This window comes from Microtus pennsylvanicus, chromosome 7, assembly GCF_037038515.1.
Source record: "Microtus pennsylvanicus isolate mMicPen1 chromosome 7, mMicPen1.hap1, whole genome shotgun sequence".
NCBI lineage: Eukaryota > Metazoa > Chordata > Mammalia > Rodentia > Cricetidae > Microtus > Microtus pennsylvanicus.
In genome coordinates this window covers 111,374,099-111,389,538 of record NC_134585.1, presented here as the reverse complement: position 1 = coordinate 111,389,538, position 15,440 = coordinate 111,374,099, and the positions used below count along the sequence as shown (strand labels likewise).

The window sequence follows — 15,440 nt, the reverse complement described above, 5'->3', positions numbered from 1 at the left end:
CAGCATTTGGGAGGCAGGCAAATCTTGAGGTTAGCCTAGTCTACAGAGTGAGTTCTGGGACACCCATGGCTACACACAGAGACCCTGCCTGTCTCAAAACAACCACACACATTCAAAAAGAACATGTGAAACTAAGAATATTAGTAATTATTTACTGTAATATCTAATTATATTTCATTATATTTGATATCAGAATTGGGCTCAATATGATAATGTGTGTACATATCTTACCATAGAACTAATGCAGTAGATATTTTCATGAATAGTGCTAAAACTGACTTGTGGGAATTTGCTGGATATTTTTTTTAAAAAATTTATTTATTATGTATACAACATTCTGCCTCCATGTATGCCCGCACGCCAGAAGAGGGCACCAGATCTCAGTACAGATGGTTGTGAGCCACCATGTGGTTGCTGGGAATTGAACTCAGGACCTCTGGAAGAGCAGCCAGTGCTCTTAACCACTGAGCCATCTCTCCAGCCCCAATTTGCTGAATATTTATGATCATAATCTAAACATATGTTGCTATATGGTATTATATAGGTGTGAGCCAGTTCATAAATAGTTTTCTATATTATACCCCTAATTTTCTTTTCTTTAATTAGATTTATTTTATGTGTAAGAGTATCTGCATATATGTTTGTGTACCATGTGCATACAGTTCCCTCAGAGGCCGGGAGAGAGCATCAGAGATTATGAAACTAGAACCACAGATGGTTGTGAGGTACCATAAGGATGCTGGAAATTGAATCTGGGTCCTCTGGAAGAGTAAGCCTGTGGTCTTAACCACTGAGCCATCTCTCCAGCCCTCATCCAATTTCACCTGAATCAAGTAATGGGTCTTTATTTGGCTTCTCTTAGCTATATTGTCTTTCTTTTTTTCCCAATTGTTTTGTCATAGTTTTCAACACTTCTCATCTTTAGCTCTCCATATGACTCTTAAAATCTGTCTGCTGTTATCTCTGTCTTCTGTTATTTTGTGGGACAAGCAGTTGAACCCAGGGCTTACAAATGTAGGGGGGAATAACTACTCAAAGATATCAGAAGGAAAATTTAGCATTGAGTAAAGATTTTTAGGTCATGCAAAGAACTGCTGGTCAAGTATGGTATATATTTAAAAGTAAATTGCTGCAGTGATGAGAAGCTAATTATAACTGATTAATGGGAAAGCAGTTTGCTATATGTTTATACACTTCAGTTTGAAAATGTTGGAAAGCTGCTTTTTGTGTCTTAGAGCTCCTTTTCTTCTCTTAGATGTGTAAATATTGACATGTTTAAAGGTCCCGTGTCTAAGCTGGGGCCCTAACCTAAGTCCTTATGTATGCTAGGTAAGCTTTCTACTGCTGAGTTACATCCTTGCCCAGCCCAAGTTCTATCCTTTGCTTCTTTAGTAGTTATTGTTGCTTGTTAGAATTGGCTTAGTTGAGAAGCTGGCGGCTCAGTTGAGAAGCTATTTAAACAGTATTTACCTAAATCATACTTGTTACATTCAACTAAAACACCTTTCTCTCATTTTGAATAATTATGTAGTTTTCCATTAAAATTAACCATTTAGAAGCTTCTAATTTCTTTCTTAATTATAAATTTTGTATTCTCATCATAAAGTCATTTATTTATGTTTTTGTGTATATGTGAACCTCCTGTGAGTCCTTCAGGAGCTGTATAGTTTGTCTTTTTTAAAAAGAAAGTGTGTGTGTGTATATCTTTGTGTGTGCATGTGCCCGCACCACGAAGAACTATTTATCTGTTGAGATGGGGGAAGATAGAAGGAGAATAGCTAGATCCTGAAGCAAGAGGCCGCTGATCTTTTCTACAGAAATTGTTTAGCATGAAGGTAACAGCAGACAGATGTTACAAGAATGGTAATTTTTCCTCGTCACCTGGAAATCACCAGGTAGGCCAATCTGGCTAGCCAGCAAACCCCAGGGATCATCTTACTCTCTTCTTCTCCACCAGACTACCACCGGGCCTGACTTTTTAAGCATGTGATCAGGTTCTCAAGCAAGCATTTTACTTACTCTGTATCCCTTGCTAGAGAGTCCATTTGATTCTGCTGCATTTTTTCTTTATTTTTTAAAAAGATTATTTAAAGTGTGTGGGTGTTTAGTTTGTGCAACATGTGTATGATGTGCCTACAGAGGCCAGAATGAGGAATCAGGTTACCTGAAACTGGAATTACAGGTGGTTCTGACATGCCCTGCGGGTGACTTGAACACGTTTTATTTTTAACCTCTGAGCCATCTAGCCCTAGCACGGTTCTTTTTAATTTAGCTAGTTAATTTATTAAACATTTATTTTACTTTTTAAATGAAGAGCATGTGTGTGGATATGTGCAGGTGTATGCAGGTGCCCAAGGAGACCAAAGGCATTGGATTCCCCAGAACGAGTTGTGGGTGCTGGCAACCAAATTCATGTCCTCTGTAATAGCAGAAAATCCTCTTTACCACTGTTCCATCTATCTCTTCAACCTCTTAGTTTAATTTTCAGAAACATCTGTTTAGGTGTGTGAGTGTATATATACACACATAGGTGTCTGCTCTGTAGAAACCAGAATAGAACATTGGATCTCTGGGGCTGGAGTTGCAGGCACTTGTGAGCACTTGTTCTCTGAAGAGTCCTGTCATTTCCAAGAGCAGCAAGCACTTTTAACCTCTAATTGAATTCACAGAAATTCTTCTGCTGCTCTTTCCCAACTGCTGGGATTAATGAAGGTGCTGCTACCTTGTCTGGCAACTTACTTTTTAGATTTTTTTTTTTAAGCTATAAACTGATTGGCCTAGTTGCCCAGACTTCTTAACTCTTGTAACTTATATTAGCCCATTATTCTCGTCTATGTTAGCCACGTGGCTTGGTACCTTATTGGGTGAGGCAGTCACATCTTGCTTCTTTTGTGGCTTGGTCACAACTGCAGACTAGGACTTTTTTTCTTCTCAGAATTCTCCTGTTCTCATTGACCCACCTCCATCTCCTGTCTGGTTGTCCTGCCTATACTTCCTGCCTGGCTATTGGCCAATCAGTGTTAATTTAAGATATAATTGACAGGATACAGACCATACAAACCCACAGCACTTCCTCCTCTTTTTTCTTTAAAAAAAAAAAAACAAGAACTCTGAATCTAATAATCTTTGTTTAGCTTTTCTTCTGACTATTATTTATAACAACTTGTAACCAACATTCTTTTTTTTTTTTGGTTTTTGGAGACAAGGTTTCTCTGTGGCTTTGGAGCCTGTCCTGGAACTAACTAGCTCTGTAGACCAGGCTGGTCTCGAACTCACAGAGATCCGCCTGCCTCTGCCTCCTGAGTGCTGGGATTAAAGGCATGCGCCACCATTGCCCGGCGTCAAGGTATTTTAAAAATACCTATCTTGGAATAATTCAGCAGCATTTATAAACAAATATCTTTTGACAGTTGTTGCTTCTTCCTCAGCATTCAAACAATTTATAGATAACATAATAACATACAGTATCCAGACTCTTTGTATTTTTCATCTTTACGTGGCTTTATTTTAACTTCTATTTCTTTTACTTGTATTTTAAATTTTTGGCTTTTTGAGACAGGGTTTCTCTGTATCTTTGGCTGTCCTGGAACTCACTCTGTAAACCAAGCTGTCCTTAAACTCACAGAGATCCACCTGCCTCTGCCTCACAAGTGCTGGGATTAAAAGTGTGTGCTACCACACCTTGAATTCATGGAAGTCTGCCTGTCTCTGTCTCCCACGGGTTGGAATTAAAGGTGTGTGCCACCACACCCAACCACTCCCAACTACTCTCTTTATTTTAAAGACTTTAACCTTTTTTCCCCTTTCCCAAGCCTGCATATATTTTTAACACATTGTAAACCATTGAGAGGTTTTCTTTGTCTTTGAATCTCTCTTTACTATATGTATATCTCTCTTTTTCTGACCACATGAGTCTTTAATTTGCTAAGCAATATGACTAGGATTAAAGCCGTGGCTTTGGCTGGATCCGGCCCATTCCTTAGCTTTCTGAGATTTCAGCCTCATGGCGGACGTATGCCAGCGGAGTCATTTTTATTACCACAACTCTGTGGTGTTTCAAGGTCTCTGCCACCAAGCAAGCTGCAGCAGTCTGCTCACAAACCACACTCAAATGCTCTGTAGTTGGACCTCCTGTCTGAAAGAGTCAGAGTTTGCGCTGGCAGGATGGCCCAGAAAGCCAGCATTTTAAAATGGCGCACCCTTTTCCTTGCTATGACTGAAAACCAAAAAGCACGTGGTCAGCTTTTCATCAACACCTTTTAAGTGTTTTGTGGCAGAGCCTCTTAAAAGGGCTATAAAGCTTTTGCAGCTAAAGCTGAGTCAGGAAGCCTTTCTTTCTTTCTTTTTTTAATATTTATTTATTATGTATACAATATTCTGTCTGTTTGTCTGCCTGCAGGCCAGAAGAGGGCGCCAGATCTCATTACAGATGGTTGTGAGCCACCATGTGGTTGCTGGGAATTGAACTCAGGACCTTTGGAAGAGCAAGCAATGCTCTTAAGCTCTGAGCCATCTCTCCAGCCCCAGAAAGCCTTTCTTAAAAGAGAGTTTTTGCTTGCCTCTAGCAAGCAGAGCAGACCTGGGAAATTGCTGCTACCAATAAACTATGTGTAATGCTGTTCTAGAGTTACTTCTCAAGCTCTTTCAGGCTTTATGTGGATGCAGTTGTCCACACATTGGGCACCATTCTGTTGTCTGAGTTTTCTGTCCTTCCCAGTTCCCGCAGTCATTACGTCCCAAAGAAATCACACAGAGGTCTGCGTCAGTTATAACCTGATTGGTCTAGTGACCCAGACTTTTTTATTAACTCTTATAACTTATATTAGCCCATTATTCTTGTCTATGTTAGTCACGTGGCTCAGTACCTTATTCAGCGTGGCAGTTACATCTTGCTTCTTCTGTGGCTGGGTCAGGCATTTTGCTTGCATATGTGTGAGTACTTGTTTCTCATGGCCTTTTTCATGCATCCATAGTTTTGGTTAACCCTTTCTTACCTTCTTTCCTCTATCCTTGCTTAAATTTCCATACCTTCTATTCTCATTTCTAATTTTATTGCATATGTGTTGTGCTATTACTGCCAAAACTTCCTTATTCCCCCTCTTGTGGGCTCCTTTTTAGTTACCTGACCTCTACATATACTCCCATGTAAACTAACTCTCTGTCTCTCTGTCTCTCTCTCTCTCTGTCTCTCTCTCTCTCTCTGTCTCTCTCTCTCTCTGTCTCTCTCTCTCTCTCTCTCTGTCTCTCTCTCTCTGTCTTTCTCTCTCTGTCTCTCTCTCTCTCTCTCTCTCACACACACACACACACACACACACACACACACACACACACACACACACACCTGCCTCACTCTTGTAGGGTCCCTCAGATAATTCAAAAATAACATGCATCTTAAGCACCTTGATGACATCTTCCTTACCCCTACCTCCTTTTGAGGTCCTTCTACATAGTTCTGACTGTCCTGGAACTCATTATATAGACCAGACTGGCCTTAAACACAGAGATCTCTGCCTCCCTAGTGCAGGGATTAAAGGTGGCATGCACCACCACCACCTGATTCAGAATTCTCTTCTTCCCATTTTGAAAAATATTATCCACTATTAACATTTGTCTCTTTTTTTAGTTGGTGTAATACGGTGTCCAGTATGTCGTCAAGAATGCAGACAGATAGATCTTGTGGATAATTATTTTGTGAAAGACACATCTGAAGCTCCTAGCAGTTCTGATGAGAAGTCAGAACAGGTAAGCACCTCAATTTTTCTGTATATTTTCTGTTATTAAAATGTAAATTATAGGAAAAATATTTGATTAAGTTATTTAGGCACTTTTGTAGTTCTGTATTTCCTGTTAGCAATAAACAATAACTCTTCCACACCCTCAGACTTGGTGAAATAAAGTACTTATTTGTTTATTGGTTTTTCAACATAGGGTTTCTGTGTAACAGCCTTAGCTGTCCTAGAGCTAGCTCTATAGTCCAGGCTGGCCTTGAACTCAAAATAATCTGCTTGCCTCTTTCTCTCGAGTGCTGGGATTAAAGTTGTGTGCCACTATCGCCCAACAAATATTTATTATTTCAAAAGATAAGTTTTGCATAGAGTTTTATGTTCTGAGTATTAGATTTTTACCTATGTTTTACCTAGGGTTATTGGTTAAGGAATTTTGTTGAAGATAAATGAGTATCATGATGATTTTATTCTTTGTATAATGAATTAGTGTTTGTTGAGAACAAGTTGCAAAGTTTTTCTTTTTTTTGTGGATCTACATTTGGCAAATATAATGTAGACTGGTGCTTTTCTCTTTTAGGTCTGTACAAGTTGTGAAGACAATGCAAGCGCAGTTGGTTTTTGTGTAGAATGTGGAGAGTGGCTATGTAAGACATGCATTGAAGCACATCAGAGAGTAAAATTCACTAAAGATCATCTAATCAGGAAAAAAGAAGATGTTTCAGGTACAATACATATAGTTGCTATTTAAAAAAAGTGTGTGTAAGTGTATGTGTGTACTCATGCCACAGTGCTTACTTGTGGAAGTCAGAGGACATCCTTCAGGAGTTAGATTTCTATAGCATTTGAGTCCAGGGATTGGATTGTGACCATCAGGTTTGCCAGCATCTGCCTTTATTACTGAGCTGTCTTGCTTGTCCCAATACACATAGTTTGAATGCTCACATTTAACCTTTTGAGTCTAAAATAGTATGGTCTACTTACTTATGATTTTTTGATTGCTACCACCAATAAAAATAAAGTTAGTAAAAAATTTTATTATTTAAAAATATTTTATTTTTATTTGTTACAGAAGCTGTTGGAGCATCTGGTCAGCGCCCTGTGTTTTGTCCTGTGCATAAACAAGAACAGTTGAAATTGTTCTGTGAAACATGTGATAGACTGACATGTAGAGACTGTCAACTGTTGGAGCACAAAGAACATAGGTACAGAAGTCAGTTGTTTACTGAAAAATATTAGAAATAGTACTGATAAATTTGTTTTTAGACAACTATTGGTACCATAATTTTGTTTTTATAGTATTTAAGCCCAGATTTTATTTCTTGAAGCAATCTATGTTTGATAAGATGTCTTTCATGTTCATATCTAATTATATTATGAATATTTGTTATGGTATATCATTAATGTGGGTTTGAGTTTGTAAGATTTGAGTTAGGTTACTTCCTTCTTCATTAGTCCTATGGTTCAAATAAGCTTTTTCCAAATGTAATGTATTTCGGTCGGAAGCTATATGTGAAGTATAGTATTTGTATGGAGGTAACTGATGCAACTGATACCATGTTTTAATATATAAGCATAATGTTGGTTTCACGTTAAATATATTATTTGCAGGAAAAATAGGATTCTATAAACAAACATTGTTACTTAGTATAGTTTTAATACATAATTTTATTAGCCATATTTTAACTGAATCAGCAATACTTACACATGTCTGTTTCACCTGAACTGTTTCAGGACTGTAATAGAATTTTTAGTTAGGCATATAACATAATTTTTGCAAGCTTCCTCACTTTCCATGGCATTTGTTTTAGAAATAGTAGGTGATATGGCCCATCTACAAACTAGAGAAGTATCTAGGATATTTTTAAAGATAGATTTCTAAATGGATGAAAGTAAGTTTTATCAGTCTATTCTCAAGAAAGAGTAGTAATGAGTTTCTGCCCCAAACCCCAACTAACCTATATTTTCCATCTCTTGCTTTCTTATTTTCTTTCTCAAATGAAGTCTGGTTGAGTTGCCCAAGTTGGTTTCCAGTTTATGATCTTCCCGCCTCTCTCAGACTCCAGTGCACAACTATTCCTGGAGCAAATGTTTTCTGACTGTATGTTTGCGTCAGTGGATTTATTGATGTCACTGATGCTGTCATCTAATTGCTGACAGTTCTTGTACTTTATTTAATTCATGAAGTATGAGTGTTGATGTTAAAGACTGTTTGAAAGGTGAGAGAGTCTACTCTCAGGAGGCTTTAGTAATTTGTACAAGTGGTAGAGCCATGATTTGAGGACCAGTGTTTGTGCTCTAAATCTCTTTAGTTTACATGTTCATTTCTCCCCATATTGTGTAGAAACTATAGAATATAGTGTACAATACATAAAGCAGCTCACATTCGATTTTTTACAGGTAATGCCTTTTTGGGAAAAAAAAAAAACCCTCTCACTGTTAGAGAGCACTCTTTTTAGCCTTAATTGTTACATTCAGAAATGCTGCATGTCTCTTATCTGCAGCTTGGCCATGTTATTTATACCTGAAGTGACTAATCTTATGGAAGACTTCACCTTCAGGGCCAAATCACAGTGTTACTTTCCTCCAATTGTCTCAGACATTAAATTATCTTTGTCAGAGCTTCAGCCAGATACTTTGATCCCTCAGATTTCTTTCATAGTATTTAAATTTTCATAGTATGTAAATTATATAGTAAGTTAATTATTTGGAGAGAGGAGTGCCAAAATTCAGCGTGAAGACCAGAGTACAACTTTCAGAATTGGTTCTATCTTTCCATCATAGGACTCCCAAGAACTGAGCTTAGGTTGTTAGACCTGACAGTGTCTTTTTCTTGCTGAGCCATCTCTCAGGCTACTCGGTGAGAAGGAAGATGGTATACTTTTTCTTGTGACAAGATAGTTTCTTTGGTCTTAAAGAAGTAGAGGGTTCATGGGTAACGAGTAGCAGAAGAGTAGTTTCAACTAACTTCCCACCTTGAAGTTTTTTAAAAGTTTAACTTTTTTTCTTTATCATTTATATCTTAGTCCTGATTATATTAATCTGTTCCTGTCTTCTGTTGTTCCCCCCCTTTCTCTGTTTGAGGCAATCTGGAACTTGCTATGTAGACCATGCTGGCCTTAACACTTTCAAGGATCCTTCTGCCCCTGTCTCCTAAGTGCTGAGATTATTAAGTATGCTTACCCTACCCAGCCCTAACGTATGGTGTTGAAGATATGGGGGTGAGCGGGGATAAACTTTTTTTCCTTCTCCTGTATTCAGGACATTTCTTCAGAACATTTCTGTGGCCATTTATGTATGTTTGTTTGTTTTTATTCTTAATGTTAACATTCTGACATCAACTAAATGTCCTTTAATTCACTTAGAACACCTGTGTACCTCGAGTTAGTTTGGTCCTTTGGGGTGTTCCTTCTTGAGGTACCAGTTGTAAATTGGGTTATGGTCCATAGACTAGGACTTCTTTAGTATACAATTTAATATACAGTTGTGTTTATTATGAAGATGTTTTAAATACAAATAGATAGCCATTAGATACATAGGGCAAGCTATAGGAGAAAGGGGAATATATCAGTAGGTTTCTTATTATCCATATGTCCAGTAACCTAGAAGCTCCCCAGATTCTGCCTTTTGTATTTTTTTAATGTAGGTTCATTATGTAGGCATTATTGTAAAGTCACTGATGTTTTGTGATCAGCTCAAGTTTCAGACCATTTCTTTTAAGTTTAGAGGCACAGTGATGAAATTTCCTAATGACATAGCGCTTAGTGTGTATCCCCCATTAAGAGGCAGATGCCATATATCATAGTATCACATCTTTCTCCTGTGTACTTTCATTTTGTTTTAGTGAATGTTTGTGTTTTGATGTCTTTTTTTAAATATTTATTTATTTATTATGTATACAACATTCTGTCTATGTGTATGCATGAAGGCCAGAAGAGGACCAGACCTCATTATAGATGGTTGTGAGCCACCATGTGGTTGCCGGGAATTGAACTCAGGACCTTTGGAAGAGCAGGCAATGCTCTTAAGTGCTGAGCCATCTCTCCAGCCTCCATGTTTTGATGTCTTGATGTGCAATCTAGGCTGTCCTCAAATATGCTGTCGTGCCGTGGCCTCTCAGATTACAAAGATGACATTATGCCCAGAACTGCATTTGCATTATGCTCTGCCTGGCTGTATGATTGTAGAACTACTAAAATGTGTTGTTTACCCCATTCTCTCTCCCTCTTCCTCCAGATCTCCAGATTGCATCATGCTGTCATCTATACCAGTTATTGTTGCTATTCTCTAAGTGCTCTTATCATTATGTTCATCTCTTAAAGATTTTAGTTCCTAACTCAACGACTAACTGTATAATGCCTTAATGTCCGACATTTATAGTACACAACAGTTTGCTCTCTCAACTCCCCTTAGTTTTTGTAGGTTTTCGGTTTGTTGTGTTCTGTTCTGTTAACTCCCCCCATCCCCTTGCTTCTCTAAGATAGGGTGTATAGCTCAGGCTGGCCTTGAAGTCACTGTGTAGTTTCCCAAATACAGCAAATAATATCGCATTGAAAGATGAAAGTCTTAAACTCTGTAAGACACCACAAATAGAATTTGCAGGCCTGAAAGTTGCTCTGGATGAGTAAGTCAATTTGAAGGCCTAGAAACTCAAACTATTACGATGTTCATAAGCACTTTATACTTGGGTTGCACTAAAGTTTAAAACATTTAAAAAAAGACCCTTTGTCTTAGTTAAGGTTGTTATTGCTATGAAGATACACTATGGCCATGGTAACTTTTATAAAGAAAACATTTAGTGTGACTTGCTTACAGTTTCAGGGGTTCAGTTTATTATCATCACAGTGGGAGCATGGCAGCTTGCAGGCAGATGTGGTACTAGAGCTGAGAATGCTATATCTTGAAGGCAACAGGAAGTCAGCTGACAGTTACACTGAGGGAAGCTTGAATAAAAGAGACCTCAAAGCCTGCTCTCACTGTGTGACACACTTCCTTGAACAAGGCCACACCTCCTTGTAGTGCCACTCCCTTTGGAGTCTATTTTGTTTCAAACCACCATAACCTTAAAACATTTTTAATAATAAGACTTGAGTTGTAAACATATATAGTATAGGAATTTTTCCATTATAGTCTGATGAAAATAGTCTGTTATTGACCAAAACATTATGTGTAGTATATTTTTATAGAAAAATTTTAAGTTGCATAAGTAGCCTTGCTTTATCTTTAAATTGGAGGCCTCATCTCTGTCTTGTGTGTGTAGTATATGAGTGCATGTAATTTGTATAGGCCAAAGGCCGGTGTCGGCTGTCGTCCTTGGTTACTTTTTGCCTAATTTTTTTGAGACAAGTCCTTTGCTAAACTTTGAGCATACAGATTGGCTAGACTAGCTAGCTAGCAAACCTCAGAGATCTTCCTTCCTCTCCACTACCTCAGCCCTGAGGTTACAGTCATGTACCACACACCTGGCTTTGTAGTGGGGGCTGAGCTTCTACACTCAGGCCCTCAGGCTTATACAGCAAGTACTTTACCATTGGAGCACTTCCTTCTGAGATATTGTCTGTCTTTTGTGGTACTGCTTATTGAAGCTAGGACCTTGTACATGCTAAACACGCACTCTACAATTGAACTATACATCTCTGGCCTTGCTTTTTGTTTTTTATTTTTCTCCTTTTTGTTTTGTTCCTGAGTTATTTTTGTTAGGTTTATAAATCTTTTTTCTTTACTTTTGGCCTTTAAGGCTGTACTTCTTCATTCTTTTGTCTTAGTGATGGCTTTGGATGATGATATGTAACTCTACTGACTTAATGTCTATAAAGTATTTTTACTATTTCTCACTACACAAATTTAGTGACTTTGTAGAATAAGTCACTATTAAAAAAACTAACTTGACTGCACATTATTCAGTCTTATATACAGTTGATTAGGTTTTTTTTTTAATTGCGTAGCTGCATGGGAGTAGAGGTCGGTGGACAACTTTGGAAGCAGTTCCCTCCGTAATTTTAAATGGGTTGTGGGAGATTGAACTCATGTCTCACTTGTGAAGTGAGAAGCAGTGATTAAAAAAAAAAAAGCTGTTGGTTTGGGGAGATGACTAGCTCTTTAGAATGTTTTCTGTATATGCATGAGAACTTAGTGCCATCCTCAGAAAAAGTAAAAATGCCACTCCTGGTGGCACACGCTTGAATTACCAGTGGTGGGGAGGAAGAGATAGGTGGGTCCTTGGGGGCTTGCTGGTCATCCAGTTTAGCCTGATCTGTGAGTTTCAGGCCGAAAGTCTGACAAAAACAAATAAAATCAGGGGTGGATGGCTGGCTAACTTTACATAGGTTCTGGGCACTGAACTCTGGTCATCAGGCTTCTGCAACAAGTACCTCTGACTGCTGAGCCCTCTCTCTGGCCCTTCAGCATTTCTTGAAAGTCTACTGGCAATGACTTCTTTCAGCTTGTGTTCATATGAAAATTCTTAATGTGGAAAAGGGTGCTTTAAACTTCTGAATCGACCTTTTTTCTTTAGTTCTTAAAATGTGTCAATACTGTGCATTGTTATCTCATTCCCCATTTGATGTTGTTAGAACCTGCACTTTGTATGTGCTAGGAATATCATTAATACATTTCTGAATGTTATATGACCTTTGTTATCCCATTCCCCATTTGATGTTGTTAGAACCTGCACTTTGTATGTGCTAGGAATATCATTAATACATTAGAACCTGCACTTTGTATGTGCTAGGAATATCATTAATACATTTCTGAATGTTATATGACCTTTCCTTGGTTGCTTTCAACTTTTTCTTAGATATTTCGCTTAGTAGTCCGTCCCCCCGTTCCCCCCCCCGTCTCCCCCCTCCGGAATAAGTATTTCAATTCATTCTGTGTGAGATTCACTTAGCTTTTTATCTGCAAGTGGACACACATGTGTGTGTTTTGTTTTTGTTGTTTTTTAAATATCAAATGTAACTTCTTTGTAGCTACCCAGGAACTCTAAGATTTCTGCCTGTGTTCTAGTTGATTTTTAGCTCTATGTCCCAGTTTTTATAATACTGTCTTTTGGGGAAAGGGGATGTGGCTCAGTAGTAAAAGTACTCACCATGTACAAAGTCTTGGGATTGAGCCTTGGCAAGCCCCAAAGAATGAAATAAATTGTCTATAGACAGAAATGCAGGGTGATTGTGATTATCTTTTCCTGTCAGCAGTTCCTGAATATAATTATTGCCTTTTATTTATTTTTATAGACTATTAAATATTGGCTATTCCGTCATGTTTTAAAAGGGAATATCTTTAACTTTAGTGGTTTTTATGCTTTATTGAAATTTTGTGTTACTGAGAATTTATATGATTGCTTAAAACGTGTATATATGTGTCTTTTATGTATATGTTAAAAGATAATGTATAAAGATCACTTGAGCGGAACTTTGTAAGTGAAGTTTCTTTACAGTCATTCTAAAGAAATCATTTTTCTTGGTATTTGGTTGACTTTGACATTTTTGTATAGGTAGGTCTTATGGCTGAAATTTAGAATCTTAGGTGTGTATTCAGTTTTACAGTGACTTAAAAGAAGGGGTACCCAGGGCTAAGTTCAGATTTATAAACAAACACACAATAATAAGAAACAAACTGATCCTAATCCAGCCTGGTTAAGAATCTTCTTTGGCTTTTCGAGTCCGTGTTTCTCTGTAACTTGTCCTTGAACCCCCTCTGTAGATCAGGCTGCCTCTGCCTCCGGAGTGCTGGGATTAAAGGCGTGCACCACCACTGCCTGGCAAGAGCAGCAAATTCTTTGAACTCTGGCCATCCCTCCAACCTTCTCTTCTGTGATTATTTTACCACTCTATGTTTCATTTTGTTTGCCATCATTTTCTAATCCTTAAGAAAGTTATCTTTGCTTTAAAGATCACCATCTACTTCACTAATTGTGTCTATAACTGTTTTTTGTGGGCTTCTGCCCAAGATGCCTTTGTTGCTACAGTTCTAATCACTGTCAGATAGAGGAAGGCTCTGAATTCCGAATCTGCTTTTCCATTAGTTCACTGCCATGTTGCAAATGCAGCCAGTTTCCAAGATAAAACCCATTCAGTTTGTTCACTTCGCATGTTTCAGTAAGGAGACACAAAGAACCTAGTTCCTTTCACAGAATGTCTGAACCCTTTCTCTCAAGGTCTCCGTGCATATCCCTTTTTGCTGTCGCAGCTGTGAGATTTTATATTGTAACACTAAATCATTTCAAGTTATTGAAAAGAGGCCTGAGGAGATTCTTCAGTTTGTAAAGTGCTTGCCTTGCAAGAATGAGGACTTGAGTTCAATCTCCAACATTCATATTAAAAAGCCAGGTGTAGTATTGCACACTTAAAACCCCTGCTAGGCATGGGGAGGCAATTGGGTCCTTGGGGCTTGCTGACCAGTGAGCATATCCTAGTCCGTGAACCCTAGATCTTGTTGGGAGATGGCTCCTAAAATCCAATATCCTATGTTGACTTTTTGCCTTTACATATGAATGTGAATACATATAAAATAAAAAATTAACAGTGGCTGGATGCATGGTTTAGAAGTTTAGAGCATGGCTACTTTTCCAGAGGAGCTGGATTCAGTTTGTGGCACTTACATGGTGGTTCGCAAACATCTGTCACAACATTCTGGAGGGATCTTCAGGTCTCCAAGAGCATCAGGCATACACATAGTGCTTAAGTACGGGCAGGCAAAACATTCATACATATGAAATGATAATTGTAGTGCATTTTCTTTTTGCTTTTTTTGTTTTGTTTTTGAGACAGGGCTCTCTGTAGTAACAGTCCTGGATCTCCCTGTATAGACCAGGCTAGCCTTGAATTCATAGAGATCTGCCTGCCTCTGCCGCCCCCCCCCGAGTGCTGGGATCAAAGGCATGCACCATGCCTTTTTAAAAAGAAAAATGTTACAAAGAATAACAATGACTAGCTATAAATCTTTAATGTGTCCACAATTTCTTTTTGTGTTTTGACAAATGTAATTTTTAGAACAGTCTGATAAAGTTAAATATTATGTATCTTACTGAAGAGAACTAGGATGTTGAGCCATCCAACTCTTGACTGTGAAGCACAGTATATCTAAGTCATGTCAGAATGATAAAATGCTGTATCTAAAATGTGGAAGCCCCCTCCATCGCAACTGGAACTTGCTCTGTAGTGCAGGCTAGCCCTAAACTTAAAAAGGAGAAACCCTTACCCCACCCCCCAACCAAATGGTTTTCTCAAAATGGTTTCTTAAAAGTGGTTACACTGGAGTTGGATGTAGTGGTAATCCCGTATGGAGGCTAGCCTGGTTCTTCTACATAGTGAGTTTTAGGATAGGCAGAGCAAATGGTGAGACCCCTCTCAGAAACAAACAAAATGGTTAAACTGTGACTTACATATCCTTGGGACACCTCACAATCAGTTCTCTGCATTTTGGATAGCCTGTTGCTATTGTAGACACAGAAGATCCCTAAGAAAGAGTAATTGACCAATGTTAACTATCCTAGGAAGTGGAAAATTACAATGCAGGAAGTAAAGATGATTTAGAGAAGTATTAGCTTGAGGCCTGGTTAGGAGTTGACTAGACCAAAACTGTGTAACCTGGAGATAGATAGATATGTCAGACACTGAATTGCTACAGCCCAAGTGGAAGAGAGCTGGAAAAGGGCAAGGCGCAAATTCAGCTTGACCTTTCTATATGTGGGACCTGGCCTGAGGAATACATCTCTGT

General features: G+C 38.3%; 1 protein-coding gene across 2 annotated transcripts in view; it reads left to right on the top strand.

The window, feature by feature from the left end:
- The window catches only part of Trim33 (tripartite motif containing 33), an 85,812-nt gene that overhangs the window by 27,827 nt on the left and 42,545 nt on the right, over positions 1-15,440 (top strand). For both annotated transcript variants that reach the window (XM_075981756.1, XM_075981755.1), the window contains exons 2-4: positions 5,624-5,742; positions 6,304-6,448; positions 6,796-6,928. In XM_075981756.1, the coding sequence (XP_075837871.1) occupies positions 5,624-5,742; positions 6,304-6,448; positions 6,796-6,928 (397 nt within the window). The remainder of the gene's footprint in view (positions 1-5,623; positions 5,743-6,303; positions 6,449-6,795; positions 6,929-15,440) is intronic.